The sequence below is a fragment of the Hemiscyllium ocellatum genome, unplaced genomic scaffold (genome assembly GCF_020745735.1).
Source record: "Hemiscyllium ocellatum isolate sHemOce1 unplaced genomic scaffold, sHemOce1.pat.X.cur. scaffold_939_pat_ctg1, whole genome shotgun sequence".
Lineage (NCBI taxonomy): Eukaryota > Metazoa > Chordata > Chondrichthyes > Orectolobiformes > Hemiscylliidae > Hemiscyllium > Hemiscyllium ocellatum.
The window spans coordinates 24,572-39,212 of NW_026869318.1; the positions used below are offsets into that span (position 1 = coordinate 24,572).

General features: G+C 50.5%; 1 protein-coding gene across 1 annotated transcript in view; it reads right to left on the minus strand.

Annotated features, from left to right (window-relative positions):
• Positions 1-14,641, minus strand: part of LOC132814811 (cAMP-specific 3',5'-cyclic phosphodiesterase 4B-like) — a 125,112-nt gene that overhangs the window by 14,097 nt on the left and 96,374 nt on the right. Inside the window, exons 6-10 of the mRNA XM_060823597.1 lie at positions 8,188-8,281; positions 7,027-7,208; positions 5,631-5,729; positions 5,127-5,291; positions 4,746-4,845 (exon numbers count right to left, since the gene is read on the minus strand). Coding sequence (XP_060679580.1) covers positions 4,746-4,845; positions 5,127-5,291; positions 5,631-5,729; positions 7,027-7,208; positions 8,188-8,281 — 640 coding nt within the window. The remainder of the gene's footprint in view (positions 1-4,745; positions 4,846-5,126; positions 5,292-5,630; positions 5,730-7,026; positions 7,209-8,187; positions 8,282-14,641) is intronic.

A 14,641-nucleotide genomic window follows, 5' to 3' on the forward strand; every position in this document is an offset into this window, starting at 1 on the left:
GAGCAGCTCCGTGTCACATGACTCTGGGCTCCATGGTCTGGGACACACACTGAGACAAACATCAACAGCACCTGGAGAACCATCAGCTTGGTGAGAGATGCTCCTTGGTGTTGCCAGAACCTGCTGGTGTCCCTTTGTAAAGAGCTGACCATGACGGAGTGTTGCAGACTGGCACATTCCAAGGTGCAGGACTACACGCTGAAGGAAGCTTGGGACTGTCACCACCAAGGCACAGAGGTAAAAGGTCACAGTCTGCGGTCATTCTGACAGGACACTGCAAGGGCCTGTTATGTTTTAAGGTACCCTGGTAGCCTTAGTGAGAATGTAACTGCTTTTCATTCAGAGGATGTGTGTGTCCCTGGGTGGGCAGTATCTATTGGGGGATGTGTGTGTCCCTGGGTGGGCAGTATCTATTGGGGGATGTGAGTGTCCCTGGGTGGGCAGTATCTATTGGGGGATGTGGGTGTCCCTGGGTGGGCAGTATCTATTGGGGGATGTGAGTGTCCCTGGGTGGGCAGTATCTATTGGGGGATGTGAGTGTCCCTGGGTGGGCAGTATCTATTGGGGGATGTGAGTGTCCCTGGGTGGGCAGTATCTATTGGGGGATATGGGTGTCCCTGGAGGGGCAGTATCTATTGGGGGATGTGGGTGTCCCTGGGTGGGCAGTATCTATTGGGGGATGTGGGTATCCCTGGGTGGGCAGTAACTATTGGGGGATGTGGGTGCCTCTGGATGAGCAGTATCTATTAGGGGATGTGGGTGTCCCTGGGTGGGCAGTATCTATTAGGGGATGTGGGTGTCCCTGGGTGGGCAGTATCTATTGGGGGATGTGGGTGTCCCTGGGTGGGCAGTATCTATTTGGGGATGTGGGTGTCCCTGGGTGGGCAGTATCTATTGGGGGATGTGGGTGTCCCTGGGTGGGCAGTATCTATTTGGGGATGTGGGTGTCCCTGGGTGAACACTATCTATTGGGGGATGTGAGTGTCCCTGGGTGGGCAGTATCTATTGGGGGATGTGAGTGCCCCTGGGTGGGCAGTATCTATTGGGGGATATGGGTGTCCCTGGGTGAGCAGTATCTATTGGGGGATGTGGGTGTCCCTGGGTGGGCAGTATCTATTGGGGGATGTGAGTGTCCCTGGGTGAACAGTATCTATTGGGGGATGTGGGTGTCCCTGGGTGGGCAGTATCTATTGGGGGATGTGAGTGTCCCTGGGTGGGCAGTATCTATTGGGGGATGTGAGTGTCCCTGGGTGGGCAGTATCTATTGGGGGATGTGAGTGTCCCTGGGTGGGCAGTATCTATTGGGGGATATGGGTGTCCCTGGGTGAGCAGTATCTATTGGGGGATGTGAGTGTCCCTGGGTGGGCAGTATCTATTGGAGGATGTGAGTGTCCCTGGGTGGGCAGTACCTATTGGGGGATGTGGGTGTCCCTGGGTGGGCAGTATCTATTGGGGGATATGGGTGTCCCTGGGTGGGCAGTATCTATTGGGGGATGTGAGTGTCCCTGGGTGGGCAGTATCTATTGGGGGATGTGGGTATCCCTGGGTGGGCAGTATCTATTGGGGGATGTGGGTGTCCCTGAGTGGGCAGTATCTATTGGGGGATGTGAGTGTCCCTGGGTGGGCAGTATCTATTGGAGGATGTGAGTGTCCCTGGGTGGGCAGTATCTATTGGGGGATGTGAGTGTCCCTGGGTGGGCAGTATCTATTGGGGGATATGGGTGTCCCTGGGTGGGCAGTATCTATTGGGGGATGTGGGTGTCCCTGGGTGGGCAGTATCTATTGGGGGATGTGAGTGTCCCTGGGTGGGCAGTATCTATTGGGGGATGCGAGTGTCCCTGGGTGGGCAGTATCTATTGGGGGATATGGGTGTCCCTGGGTGAGCAGTATCTATTGGGGGATATGGGTGTCCCTGGGTGGGCAGTATCTATTGGGGGTAATGGGTGTCCCTGGGTGAGAAGTATCTATTGGGGGATGTGGGTGTCCCTGGGTGGGCAGTATCTATTGGGGGATGTGGGTGTCCCTGGGTGGGCAGTACCTATTGGGGGATGTGGGTGTCCCTGGGTGGGCAGTATCTATTGGGGGATGTGGGTGTCCCTGGGTGGGCAGTATCTATTGGGGGATGTGGGTGTCCCTGGGTGAACACTATCTATTGGGGGATGTGAGTGTCCCTGGGTGGGCAGTATCTATTGGGGGATGTGAGTGTCCCTGGGTGGGCAGTATCTATTGGGGGATATGAGTGTCCCTGGGTGGGCAGTATCTATTGGAGGATGTGAGTGTCCCTGGGTGGGCAGTATCTATTGGGGGATGTGAGTGTCCCTGGGTGGGCAGTATCAATTGGGGGGTGTGAGTGTCCCTGGGTGGGCAGTATCTATTGGGGGATGTGAGTGTCCCTGGGTGGGCAGTATCTATTGGGGGATATGGGTGTCCCTGGGTGGGCAGTATCTATTGGGGGATGTGGGTGTCCCTGGGTGGGCAGTATCTATTGGGGGATGTGAGTGTCCCTGGGCGGGCAGTATCTATTGGGGGATCTGAGTGTCCCTGGGTGGGCAGTATCTATTGGGGGATGTGGGTGTCCCTGGGTGGGCAGTATCTATTGGGGGATGTGGGTTTCCCTGGGTGGGCAGTATTTATTGGGGGATGTGAGTGTCCCTGGGTGGGCAGTATCTATTGGGGGATGTGAGTGTCCCTGGGTGGGCAGTATCTATTGGGGGATGTGGGTGTCCCTGGGTGGGCAGTATCTATTGGGGGATGTGGGTTTCCCTGGGTGGGCAGTATCTATTGGGGGATGTGGGTGTCCCTGGGTGGGCAGTATCTATTGGAGGATGTGAGTGTCCCTGGGTGGGCAGTATCTATTGGGGGATGTGAGTGTCCCTGGGTGGGCAGTATCTATTGGGGAATGTGGGTGTCCCTGGGTGGGCAGTATCTACTGGGGGATGTGAGTGTCCCTGGGTGGGCAGTATCTATTGGGGGATGTGGGTGTCCCTGGGTGGGCAGTATCTATTGGGGGATGTGTGTGTCCCTGGGTGAGCAGTATCTATTGGGGGATGTGAGTGTCCCTGGGTGGGCAGTATCTATTGGGGGATGTGAGTGTCCCTGGGTGGGCAGTATCTATTGGGGGATGTGGGTGTCCCTGGGTGGGCAGTATCTATTCAGGGATGTGGGTGTCCCTGGGTGGGCAGTATCTATTCGGGGATGTGAGTGTCCCTGGGTGGGCAGTATCTATTGGGGGATGTGAGTGTCCCTGGGTGGGCAGTATCTATTGGGGGATGTGGGTGTCCCTGGGTGGGCAGTATCTATTGGGGGATGTGGGCGTCCCTGGGTGGGCAGTATCTATTGGGGGATGTGAGTGTCCCTGGGTGGGCAGTATCTATTGGGGGATGTGGGTTTCCCTGGGTGGGCAGTATCTATTGGGGGATGTGGGTGTCCCTGGGTGGGCAGTATCTATTGGGGGATGGTGTGTTTCTGGCTGGGCAGCATTTTATTTCCTGTCCCTAGTTGCCTCTTGAAAAGGTGAGCTGCCTTCTTCAACCGCTGCAGTCCCCCCACAATACCCTGAGGGGAGGGCGGAATTTCGGATTTCATTGCAATCTTAGAAAATGCCAGTTTGGTGTAAATGGACTGAAGCTCTTGTGAGCAATGTCAAATTGCACGGTATTTCCCACAAGATCTGCATGGACCTTTTTACTTGAAGGTTCTCAATGAATAAAATACAGCTTTGCAAAATAAACCCTTGCCCCGTCGCTGAAGAACTGAAAGGATTTGTAAAGAACGTAATTATCGATCAGATGGTCTTAGAATCAAAATGGACACCTAATTGGACCCTGTGCACAGGTGCTGTATTGAAGTATTTCACTTATATTTCTTTTTCCATGCGTAACATCTCTGTTTTTGTCTGTCTGTGTCTGCATGCCTGGGTAGGGATTTCAGAAGGACTAAAGTTTGAGGTATAAATTGGAAATTATGTTTTGTTTGCCCGTGGTTAGAACTGATTTATTTGTAATGAACAGTAGTTTCTTTTTAAGTTATAAAAACCTGACTGGTGTATTCTATTAACCTGAGTTTGTAAGGCAGGAGGCAGGAAATTTGGGGATTTTGAGTAATTTGATTAAATCTTCAGTTTTTGAGAGGACCACGAGAACAATGGGACTTGAGTATTGGGTACTTTCCTAAATGGTTAAGACACAGCCAACAAGTGAATAACTAGCTTTCACCCTCCTCTCTGACCCCTGAGACAATAAAAGCTGGCTCCTATTAGTCCCTATCATACTGTTTCAAACCAAGGAATGCATAGAGCCAGCACTCAGTCTCCTGGGGATCCACCTCAACTCCAAAAGCAAGTCAAGGCTCTCATGTTACTGCATTAGCAATGCAGAGTCCTGGGTCGTCAGTCGAGACATTCTGAATTTAATCTCACAGTTTAATTCAGTTAACAAGCTCTGGAAGTAAAAAGCTGGTATCAGTAACTGTGACCCACATGAAGCTGTTAGACTGTAACAAAGATACAACTTGGTTCATTAATGACCTTGAGAGAAGGAAGCTCACTATTCTAAACACATCAGCCTCACACCATGCCCTCTAAAATAGCCCAGTCAGCATTCATTTACATTAAATCATGACAGGATTGAGAAGATGGCCATTATTGGGTGTGTCAGGATGGACTATAACTTGCAACTTAGTCAGTGATGGCCACATTACAAGAATGAAGAAGAATGTAATGATCCAAACTGAGTCCTGATACTCACTGGTGTTGATGAGGAACTGATTGGAAACTCCTGGGTGATCCACATCATGAATTGCAGCAGCAAACAGTGCAGCGAGTGTCTCTAGATCAGTAAAGACGGCCTGAAATAAAAGGTGCAGTCAAGGGAAAGTGATGACCACACTCCTATCTATCATCCAGCCTCAATCAAACCCGAAAGAAACTCCCTCCTCAGTCAACAGGGCTCCGCTCAGCAAAGTCAACAAACTGTCTCAACGATGGCCTGTTCTGGAGCCCAGGCCTACAGGCTGCAGGTGGTTTAGAGCAAGAATTATACCTTCCCTGGAATTAGTACGGAATGCATTGTTTCCCAACTACCCTCAAAGAGATACACCAAGCAAAACTGAGGGTGAAATACACTCACATCGAGGGCTGGGGTAGACAGCAGTACATGTGTGGACTGAGTAACATCAGCTGCATGCAAACTGTTGTGGTACGCGACGTCAGCATGGTAATGATCCTCCAGTGTCATTATGTATGTGAGGAAAGTGTCAACTGGAATCCTGAAGGTCTTCATCAAGTCTCTCTCCTGAAATAAACACAGTGAGTGACCATTACCCTGAGTAAACTGGCCTTGCATATTGCAAAAGGGACCTGGTTTTGTCTCTTACTCATCAGTACAGTATTGCAAGAATACCAAACCTCAAAGGGAGTCATAATTTATCCAGCACAGGAGGACGGTACAGATTAGTTGGTAAGTCAGGACTCTGCTTGTTAGGGCAGCACTGAGGAACACTGGGAGTGTGTGAAGCTGCAGGGCCCCGTTCTTTGCAAACAGAACAAATATGTGCCCATTTGAACTAACCAAAGCTTGTGGCCAATGGAGGGCCTGTACAGATACCGTCTGTTCGGCAAGTTCACCTCCTACCTGGAAAATAGCGTACATGATGCAGCTGAGCGGCCGGTTGTTCGAGAACTCAGAAATTCGGAAAATGTTAAGGCCCCATATGTTCAAATCATCCAATTCCTAGAAGAACAGGATATCTCTGTAAACATAGCACAAAACGACTGGAATATTGGAATATTACTGTTCAATTCTTTCAAGACATTTCACAGGGTATTCTTAACCTTTATTCCATTCATTCCTCCTCAAGGTGCTGACTCTCTCTGGGGTACAGTTCCCTGTTTCCTGAAAGTGCTGACTCTCCCCGGGGAAATGCTCCCCCTGTCCTGAAGTTGCTGACTCTCTCCAGGGTACAGTTCCCCCTCTCCTGAAGTTGCTGACTGTGACTGGGGTACAGTTCCCCCTCTCCTGAAGGTGCTGACTCTCTCCAGGGTACAGTTCCCCCTCTCCTGAAGTTGCTGACTGTGACTGGGGTACAGTTCCCCCTCTCCTGAAGTTGCTGACTGTGACTGGGGTACAGTTCCCCCTCTCCTGAAGGTGCTGACTCTTCCCAGGGTACTGTCCCCCCTCTCCTGAAGATGCAGACTCTCCCCAGGGTACAGTTCCCCCTCTCCTGAAGGTGCTGACTCTCCCCGGGGTACGGTTCCCCCTCTCCTGAAGGTGCTGACTCTCGCCAGGGTACTGTCCCCCCTCTCTTGAAGGTGCTGAGTCTCCCTGGGGTACAGTTCCCCCTCTCCTGAAGGTGCTGACTGTGACTGGGGTACAGTTCCCCCTCTCCTGAAGATGCAGACTCTCCCCAGGGTACAGTTCCCCCTCTCCTGAAGGTGCTGACTCTCCCCAGGGTACAGTTCCCCCTCTCCTGAAGTTGCTGACTCTCCCTGGGGTACGTTCCCCCTCTCCTGAAGTTGCTGACTGTGACTGGGGTACAGTTCCCCCTCTCCTGAAGGTGCTGACTCTCCCTGGGGTACAGTTCCCCCTCTCCTGAAGGTGCTGACTCTGACTGGGGTTTAATTTTCTTATCTTTCAGGTGCTTCCCAGTGAGACAGTTCAATTCTCTGGGCTGCTGGATGCTCCCCCTCCCGATGTGACTGGATCTTTGAGCACATCATTGTTCTGTTCAATGATGTGCTCCCATGGTATTGTCTGACACCCATACACTGAATAAATCACTGAATGATGCCTTTAGCTGGAGTACTGGGGTCAGCTACATTAATTGAGATCTACTAAAAACAGGCAGGTTGGAGGGGGCTGGAGGTGATTTGATGTAGACAGAAGGAAGTGGAAACTGGAAGCTTCTCTTCCATAAAGTGCTGAACCCAGAGGCAGCTTGACAATTCCCTGGGGTTTTCACAGAGTTTCCACTCAAGCCTGGAGCAGTTGGCTGGTATTTGTGCCCTGGGGCCCAACAGCCCAATGTTACCTTTGTTAGTGCTTCTTCCTGATGAGTCTTTACTCCAAACCTGGGGATGCTCGAGTTACTCAGGTTGAGGCTTGAGCTGTGGGTCAGTTTCCTCACTCCACTGATCTGACACATGGGCTGTTTGTTCTTCTTCTCTCGGTCTTTCTGGGTGGGAGGTGGGATCTCCACTTCATTCTGCTTGTCTGCAAAAAGGTGCCAGGTGGACAGTCAAATGTAACATCATTCCAGCACAAAGATCTACATTCACACAATTATCCAAATACACAGACACCCACATAAATACAGACACAAACATACGGCACGTGCCACAATTACAAGGGCAGTACCCAGACTGCCCACAAATATACAGGCACAAATATACAAGGACACACAAAAATATAGACACAAATATACCAATGCATTTAAAGTTGCAGGTGCCCTTTTAAAAATATACAAATACAGAAACACAGAGTAGGTTCAGCAACTGCTCTTGCCCAGCCATCCCTCAGATCCCTCCTGAAAATTGTAGCAAACCTGCCTCTTAAGAAATTACATTTCTAACTCTCTCTGTCCCTTTCCCTCATTCTCCCATTTCTATCTGACTTTCTCTTCCTAACCTCATCTTCCTCTGTTTCCCAGGCTGTTGTTGTCTTCATCTCCCTTTGGTGTCAGCTTCCTGTCTGTCTCCTCAGGAAGTTCCTCTCTCTCTCTGTCTCCCTGGGATTGTTCCTCTCTCTCTATCTCCCTCTGTCTCCATCTCTCTCTGTCTCCCTGGGGTAGTTCCTCTCTCTGTCTCCCTCTCTCTCTGTCTCCCTGGGGTAGTTCCTCTCTTTCTGTCTGTCTCTCTCTCTCTCTCTCTCTCTCTCTGTCTCCCTGGGGTAGTTCCTCTCTTTCTGTCTCTCTCTCTCTCTCTGTCTCCCTGGGGTAGTTCCTCTCTCTGTCTCCCTGTCTCTCTGTCTCCCTGGGGTAGTTCCTCTCTTTCTTTCTGTCTGTCTGTCTGTCTCTCTCTCTCTCTCTCTCTGTCTCCCTGGGGTGGTTCCTCTCTCCCTGGGGTGACTCTTCTCCCTCTATCTCTCTGGGGTGGCTCCTTACTCTGTCTCCCCAGGGTGACTCCTCTCTCCCTCTGCCTCCGTAGTTGACCCTTTCAATGGGGGTCTTTCTCTGGCTTGTGTTCTCACTTACCAAGAAAGGTACTGGATATGTACTCAGAGACCTGGTTCCCTGAGCGGCTCATTTCAGACAGGTGGGTCAATTCCCGGTTCAGCATCCTCTTGAACTGTTATAGAGACCAAGAGCAAGGTATGAACATTAACCCCAAACAGCTCAGCACCTCTTTCATCCCCAAATGTTTTGAGGCTGTGTCTGCTGTCACCTTTCCCAGCCAGATTGTCACCGTCTCTGGCATCAGAGATGCTGCCATTCGCTTCTTGCACCAAAGAATCCTCAGCACCCCAACCATCAAACAACGCAATGTACTTTAACAGGCACAACATCAAGAAAATCTGTTTTAGCAAATGATTCCTACCAATGCAAATCCTGCAATTATAGTTTATTAACTGTCCCACTCAATCCCCCCACTGCCTCCATCCCGCGGGAGGGGGCAGGAGTGTGCCAGTCAGATACACAGTGTGCAGCTTTCACTCTGCAGTTGTAATGATGACGTCAGGGGGACTGTGTATGTGCAAAGTGGAAGCAGACGGCTGGCTTCAGGAAAACAACAAAGACATTAATGAGACTTTCTTTTCTGCCTCAGTGGGGTGGCAGGAGGTTCTCTATTTCTTTATCTGTTCAGGGCGTGTGGGTATCGTTGGCTGTGCTGGTGTGCCTGGATAATGTGATGGTGTGCTCCTTCTTGAACCACTGCAGTCCGTGTGGTGCAGGGACACTCTCAAAGCTGTTAGGGATAGAGTTCAGTGACACTGACGGGATAGTGAGGGGACGGCGGGGGGAGCTTACAGGGGGCGGTGTTCCCATGTACCTGCTGCTCTTGCCTTTCTCAGTGAACGTGGTCATGGATTTGGGAGGTGCTGTGTGAGGAGCCTTGGTGAGTTGCTGCGCTGCACCTTGTAGATGGTGTTGACTGTTAAGGAATAGCTAGTAATCTAAAGATGGAGTGAATCTGGTGTCTGTAGGGAACAGAAACATATAAACGCACAAGATGTGACTTGTTTGACTGTACATTTCAGGAGGGAACTTTCATGAAGTTTTCAGTCTCCAAATCCCCACTACTCTCTTTCATTGTTGCATCTGGCTTAAAAATTTCATCTTTTTGATAAGTATATTAATGTTATTTGACTTAAAAGAAAGCCTTCATTTACATCGCCTTTTTCACTCTCTGGGTATCCAGAATACCTTTGAAGTTTAGTTCCTGTTGTGATATGTGATGAGACACTAGCCACATTAATATTAAAAGTGAGACAATTGTGATATAGTATTCAATGATACTGACTGAGAGAGAAATATTACCTCAAGATCACAGAGAAAATACCACTGCTCTTCAAATGGAGCTACTGTGTTTATAAACCTCCACCAGGGAGCTATCAATAGGCTGTCTGTTTCCATCTCATATCTCAGCACTGCCCCTCCGACAGTGCAGCGCCCCCTCAGCACTGACCCTCTGACAGTGCGGCACTCCCTCAGCACTGACTCTCAGACAGTGCGGCGCTCCCTCAGCACTGACCCTCGGACAGTGCCCACTCCCTCAGCACTGACCCTCCGACAGTGCAGCGCCCCCTCAGCACTGACTCTCAGACAGTGCGGCACTCCCTCAGCACTGACCCTCGGACAGTGCCCACTCCCTCAGCACTGACCCTCCGACAGTGCAGCACTCCCTCAGCACTGACCCTCCGACAGTGTGGCACTCCCTCAGCACTGACCCTCCAACAGTGCGGCGCTCCCTCAGCACTGACCCTCTGACAGTGCGGCACTCCCTCAGCACTGACCTTGCGACAGTGCGGCACTCCCTCAGCACTGACCTTCTGACAGTGTGGCGCTCCCTCAGCACTGACCCTCCAACAGTGCGGCGCTCCCTCAGCACTGACCTTCCGACAGTGTGGCACTCCCTCAGCACTGACTCTCGGACAGTGCAGCACACCCTCAGTACTGCCCTCTGACAGTGCGGCGCCCCCTCAGCAATGACCCTGCAACAGTGCGGCACTCCCTCAGCACTGACCCTCCAACAGCGCAGCACTCTCTCAGCACCGAGCCTCTGACAGAGCGGCACTCTCTCAGCACTGACTCTCTGACAGTGCGGTGTTCTCTCAGTAATGACCCTATGACACAGCAATGCCCCTTCAGTATTCCAACTCATTGCGGTATTAGCCTAGATGTCTTTTTTCTAAGTTTGTGAGAAGATTTGTAGCTCGGGTGCTCGTTGTTGTGGTTCTGTTCGCCGAGCTGGGAATTTGTGTTGCAGACGTTTCGTCCCCTGTCTAGGTGACATCCTCAGGGATTGGGAGCCTCCTGTGAAGCGCTTCTGTGATGTTTCCTCTGGCATTTATAGTGGTTTGAATCTGCCGCTTCCAGTTGTCAGTTCCAGCTGTCCACTGCAGTGGTCAGTATATTGGGTCCAGGTCGATGTGCTTATTGATTGAATCTGTGGATGAGTGCCATTCCTCTAGGAATTCCCTGGCTGTTCCCTGTTTGGCTTGTCCTGTAATAGTAGTGTTGTCCCAGTCGAACTCATGTTGCTTGTCATCTGCGTGTGTGGCTATAAGGATAGCTGGTCGTGTCGTTTCGTGGCTAGTTGGTGTTTGTGGATGTGGATCGTTAGCTGTCTTCCTGTTTGTCCTATGTAGTGTTTTGTGCAGTCCTAGACGTGATGGTACAGAGAACACCAAACGGAGAATTCACCACAAAGGTACACAGGAAAGCCACACACACAGGCCATGTCCTGAACTATGAAAGCAACCACCCCAACACACACAAAAGAAGTTGCATCAAGACACTATTCAAAAGAGCCACAACACACTGCAGCACACCAGCACTGCAAAAAGAGGAAGAAGAACACCTATACAATGTATTCGCCAAAAATGGATTACCCCACAATTTCATCAACAGGTACCTAAGGGAAAGACAACGGAACGAGGACATGCCACAACCCAAAGGACTAGCCACTCTACCATACATCAAGAACATTTCTGAACTGACAGCCAGACTACTGCAACCACTAGGACTCATAACAGCACACAAACCAACAGCCACTCTCAGACAACAACTCACCAGGACAAAGGACCCAATACCCAGCATGAGCAAATCCAACGTAGTGTACAAAGTCCTATGCAAGGACTTTTCGTGACATTTTACACATATATATAAACTCAAAGACTTGATGTGCAAGGGACACTTTCAGAATTTGTAGATGACACATTCCGCATCCATGAACACCAACTAGCCACGAAACGACACGACCAGCTATCCTTAGTAGCCACAGACTCAGATGACAAGCAACATGAATTCGACTGGGATAACACGACTATTATAGGACAAGCCAAACAGAGAACAGCCAGGGAATTCCTAGAGGCATGGCACTCATCCACAGATTCAATCAATAAGCACATCGACCTGGACCCAATATACCGGCCACTGCAGTGGACAGCTGGAACTGACAACTGGAAGCGGCAGATTCAAACCACTATAAATGCCAGAGGAAACATCACAGAAGTGCTTCACAGGAGGCTCCCAAGCACTGAGGATGTCACCTAGACAGGGGACGAAACGTCTGCAACACAAATTCCCAGCTCGGTGAACAGAACCACGTGTTTTTGGGACCAGACCTAGAGCTGCATCGAAATGTAGTTCCCAGTTTATGCCAATCGGTCACCAGGCTGCTGGGACCTGATGACATACAGGACTCACCAAGAAGCATTCTGAGTAAATATCCTGACTGCCCACTGCTATCAACATTCACAATGGATGGGGCGACTGTTTATACAATCACAGAATTGTTTCAGTGCAAAGGAGGCCATTCAGCCCATCATATCAGCACTGGCTGCCTGAGCATTCTGACTCAAAAGCCAATCCCGAGCTTGGGCACTGTCTCTATTTAAATTTTCACCCAATGCTCTCCTGAACGTCTCACCTGAAACTGCTCCCTCCACACTCCCAGGCAGTGCAGTCCAGGTGCCAACAGACGTATGCAAACCCTTTTCTCACCTTATGTTTGCTGCTTTTGAAATCATTTTCAATCTGTGCCATTTTGGTTCTTGATGCTTTTACTTGTGGGAACAGTTTTCCCCGATTCGTTGTCCATGCCCCTGATCAGACCTCCCCATTGCCATCTCCTCCATAATGAAGCAGTCCCAGTCTCTCCAATCTGTTCTGATATTGACATTTCTTATCCCTCAAAATATTCTCATCAATCTCTTCTGCACTTTCCAAGACATACACATCCTTCCTACAGTGCACGGCCCAGAACTGCACACAGCTGGGGTCTAAAGAGAGAGCTAGAGAAGTTCAGTATTACCTCCCTGGTCTTGTAACCTATGCCCCAATGAATGAAGCCTTGAATACTGTACTGTACCTGCCTTTCCACTCTCAGTTATTTAAGGACAGTTAGACTGGGTCTGCATAGCCTTTCGAACGGGAACCTTTATTTTGTATTGCCTCTCGAAATTCTTTGTATCAAAGTGCAACACCTCTTACTTCCCCACATTCAACATCAGCTGCTCCCTATCCACTCACGCTGCCACTCTTGCAATGTCTTTTGGAAGTTCTACACTCTCCTCCCCAGGTTTTACAATTCTGACAAGGGCTGTGTCATCTACAAATTCTGAAAGTGTCCCTTGCACATCCAGTCTTCGAGTTTATATATGTTTGTAAAATGTCACGAAAAGCACGGATCTCAATACTGACCCCAGGGGAGCTGCACAAAAGAGCTTTCTGAGCTTGAAGAATGACCATTGACCCCTGGCTCTCTGATTCCTCTCACACTGTCAATTCTGCATCCACATTGCTACTGGCTGTCTGATATTTTGACCTTGAACTTCCCTCACAAGTCTGTTGTATGGCACTGCATCAACACCTTCTGAAGTCCATACCAACACCCTGGACTCTCATCAACTTTGTTATCTCTACAAAACATTCCAGTCGTTCAATAAAATCATACTGACAAATTCACACTGACTCTTCCAAACTGGCACGCAGTTTCACATCACTGTTAATCCTCCCAAATAATTCTTTCTAGAAATATCCTCATGATCAAAGTTAAAGTGGTTGGTCTTACATTGCTGGGTTGATCTTTCCAATCATTTCTGAACAACGTAATGTTTGTAATACTCCAATCGAGAGAAGATTAACCATTGACCAGAAACTGTACTGGACCAGGGAAATAAACAGTGGCTATGAGGCCAGGTCAGAAGCTGCAAATACTCACCTGACACAGCGTGTCCATCATCTCCAAACAACAAGTCAGGAGTGTGATGGAATAATCTCCAACTCCCTGGATGAGTGCAGCTCCAACAATTCTCAAGAAGTATAACATCATCCAGGACAAACCAGACCACGTGACTGGCATCACATCCAGCGTCCCTAACATTCATTCTATTCACCACTATCTGTCTGTCACACAGCGCACAGTGTGGGCACTGCCTGTCTCACAGCGCACAGTGTGGGCACTGCCTGTCACACAGCGCACAGTGTGGGCACTGTCTGTCACACAGAGCACAGTGTGGGCACTGCCTGTCACACAGAGCACAGTGTGGGCACTGCCTGTCACACAGCGGACAGTGAGGGCACTGCCTGTCACACAGCGCACAGTGTGGGCACTGTCTGTCACACAGAGCACAGTGTGGGCACTGCCTGTCACACTGCGCACAGCGTGGGCACTGTCTGTCACACAGAGCACAGTGAGGGCACTGCCTGTCACACAGCGCACAGTGAGGGCACTGTCTGTCACACTGCGCACAGCGTGGGCACTGTCTGTCACACAGAGCACAGTGAGGGCACTGCCTGTCACACAGCGCACAGTGTGGGCACTGTCTGTCACACAGCGCACAGTGTGGGCACTGTCTGTCACACAGAGCACAGTGTGGGCACTGCCTGTCACACAGCGCACAGTGTGGGCACTGCCTGTCACACAGCGCACAGTGTGGGCACTGCCTGTCACACAGCGCTCAGTGTGGGCACTGCCTGTCACACAGCACACATTGTGGGCACAGTATGTCTGTCACAGCGCTCAGTGTGGGCACAGTATGTCTGTCACACAGCACACAGTGTGGGCACTGTCTGTCACACAGCGCACAGTGTGGGCACTGCCTGTCACACAGCGTATAGTGAGGGCACTGCCTGTCGCACAGCGTATAGTGAGGGCACTGCCTGTCGCACAGCGCACAGTGTGCGCACTGTCTGTCACACTGCGCACAGCGTGGGCACTGTATGTCTGTCACACAGCGCACAGTCTGTCACACAGCGAACAGTGTGGGCGCTGTATGTCTGTCACACAGCGCACAGTGTGGACACTGTACGTCTGTCAAACAGCGCTCAGTGTGGACACTGTATGTCTGTCACACAGCACTCAGTGTGGGCACTGTCACACAGCACACAGTGTGGGCACTGTCTGTCTGTCACACAGCGCACAGTGTGGGCACTGTATGTCTGTCACACAGCGCACAGTGTGGGCACTGTATGTCTGTCACAC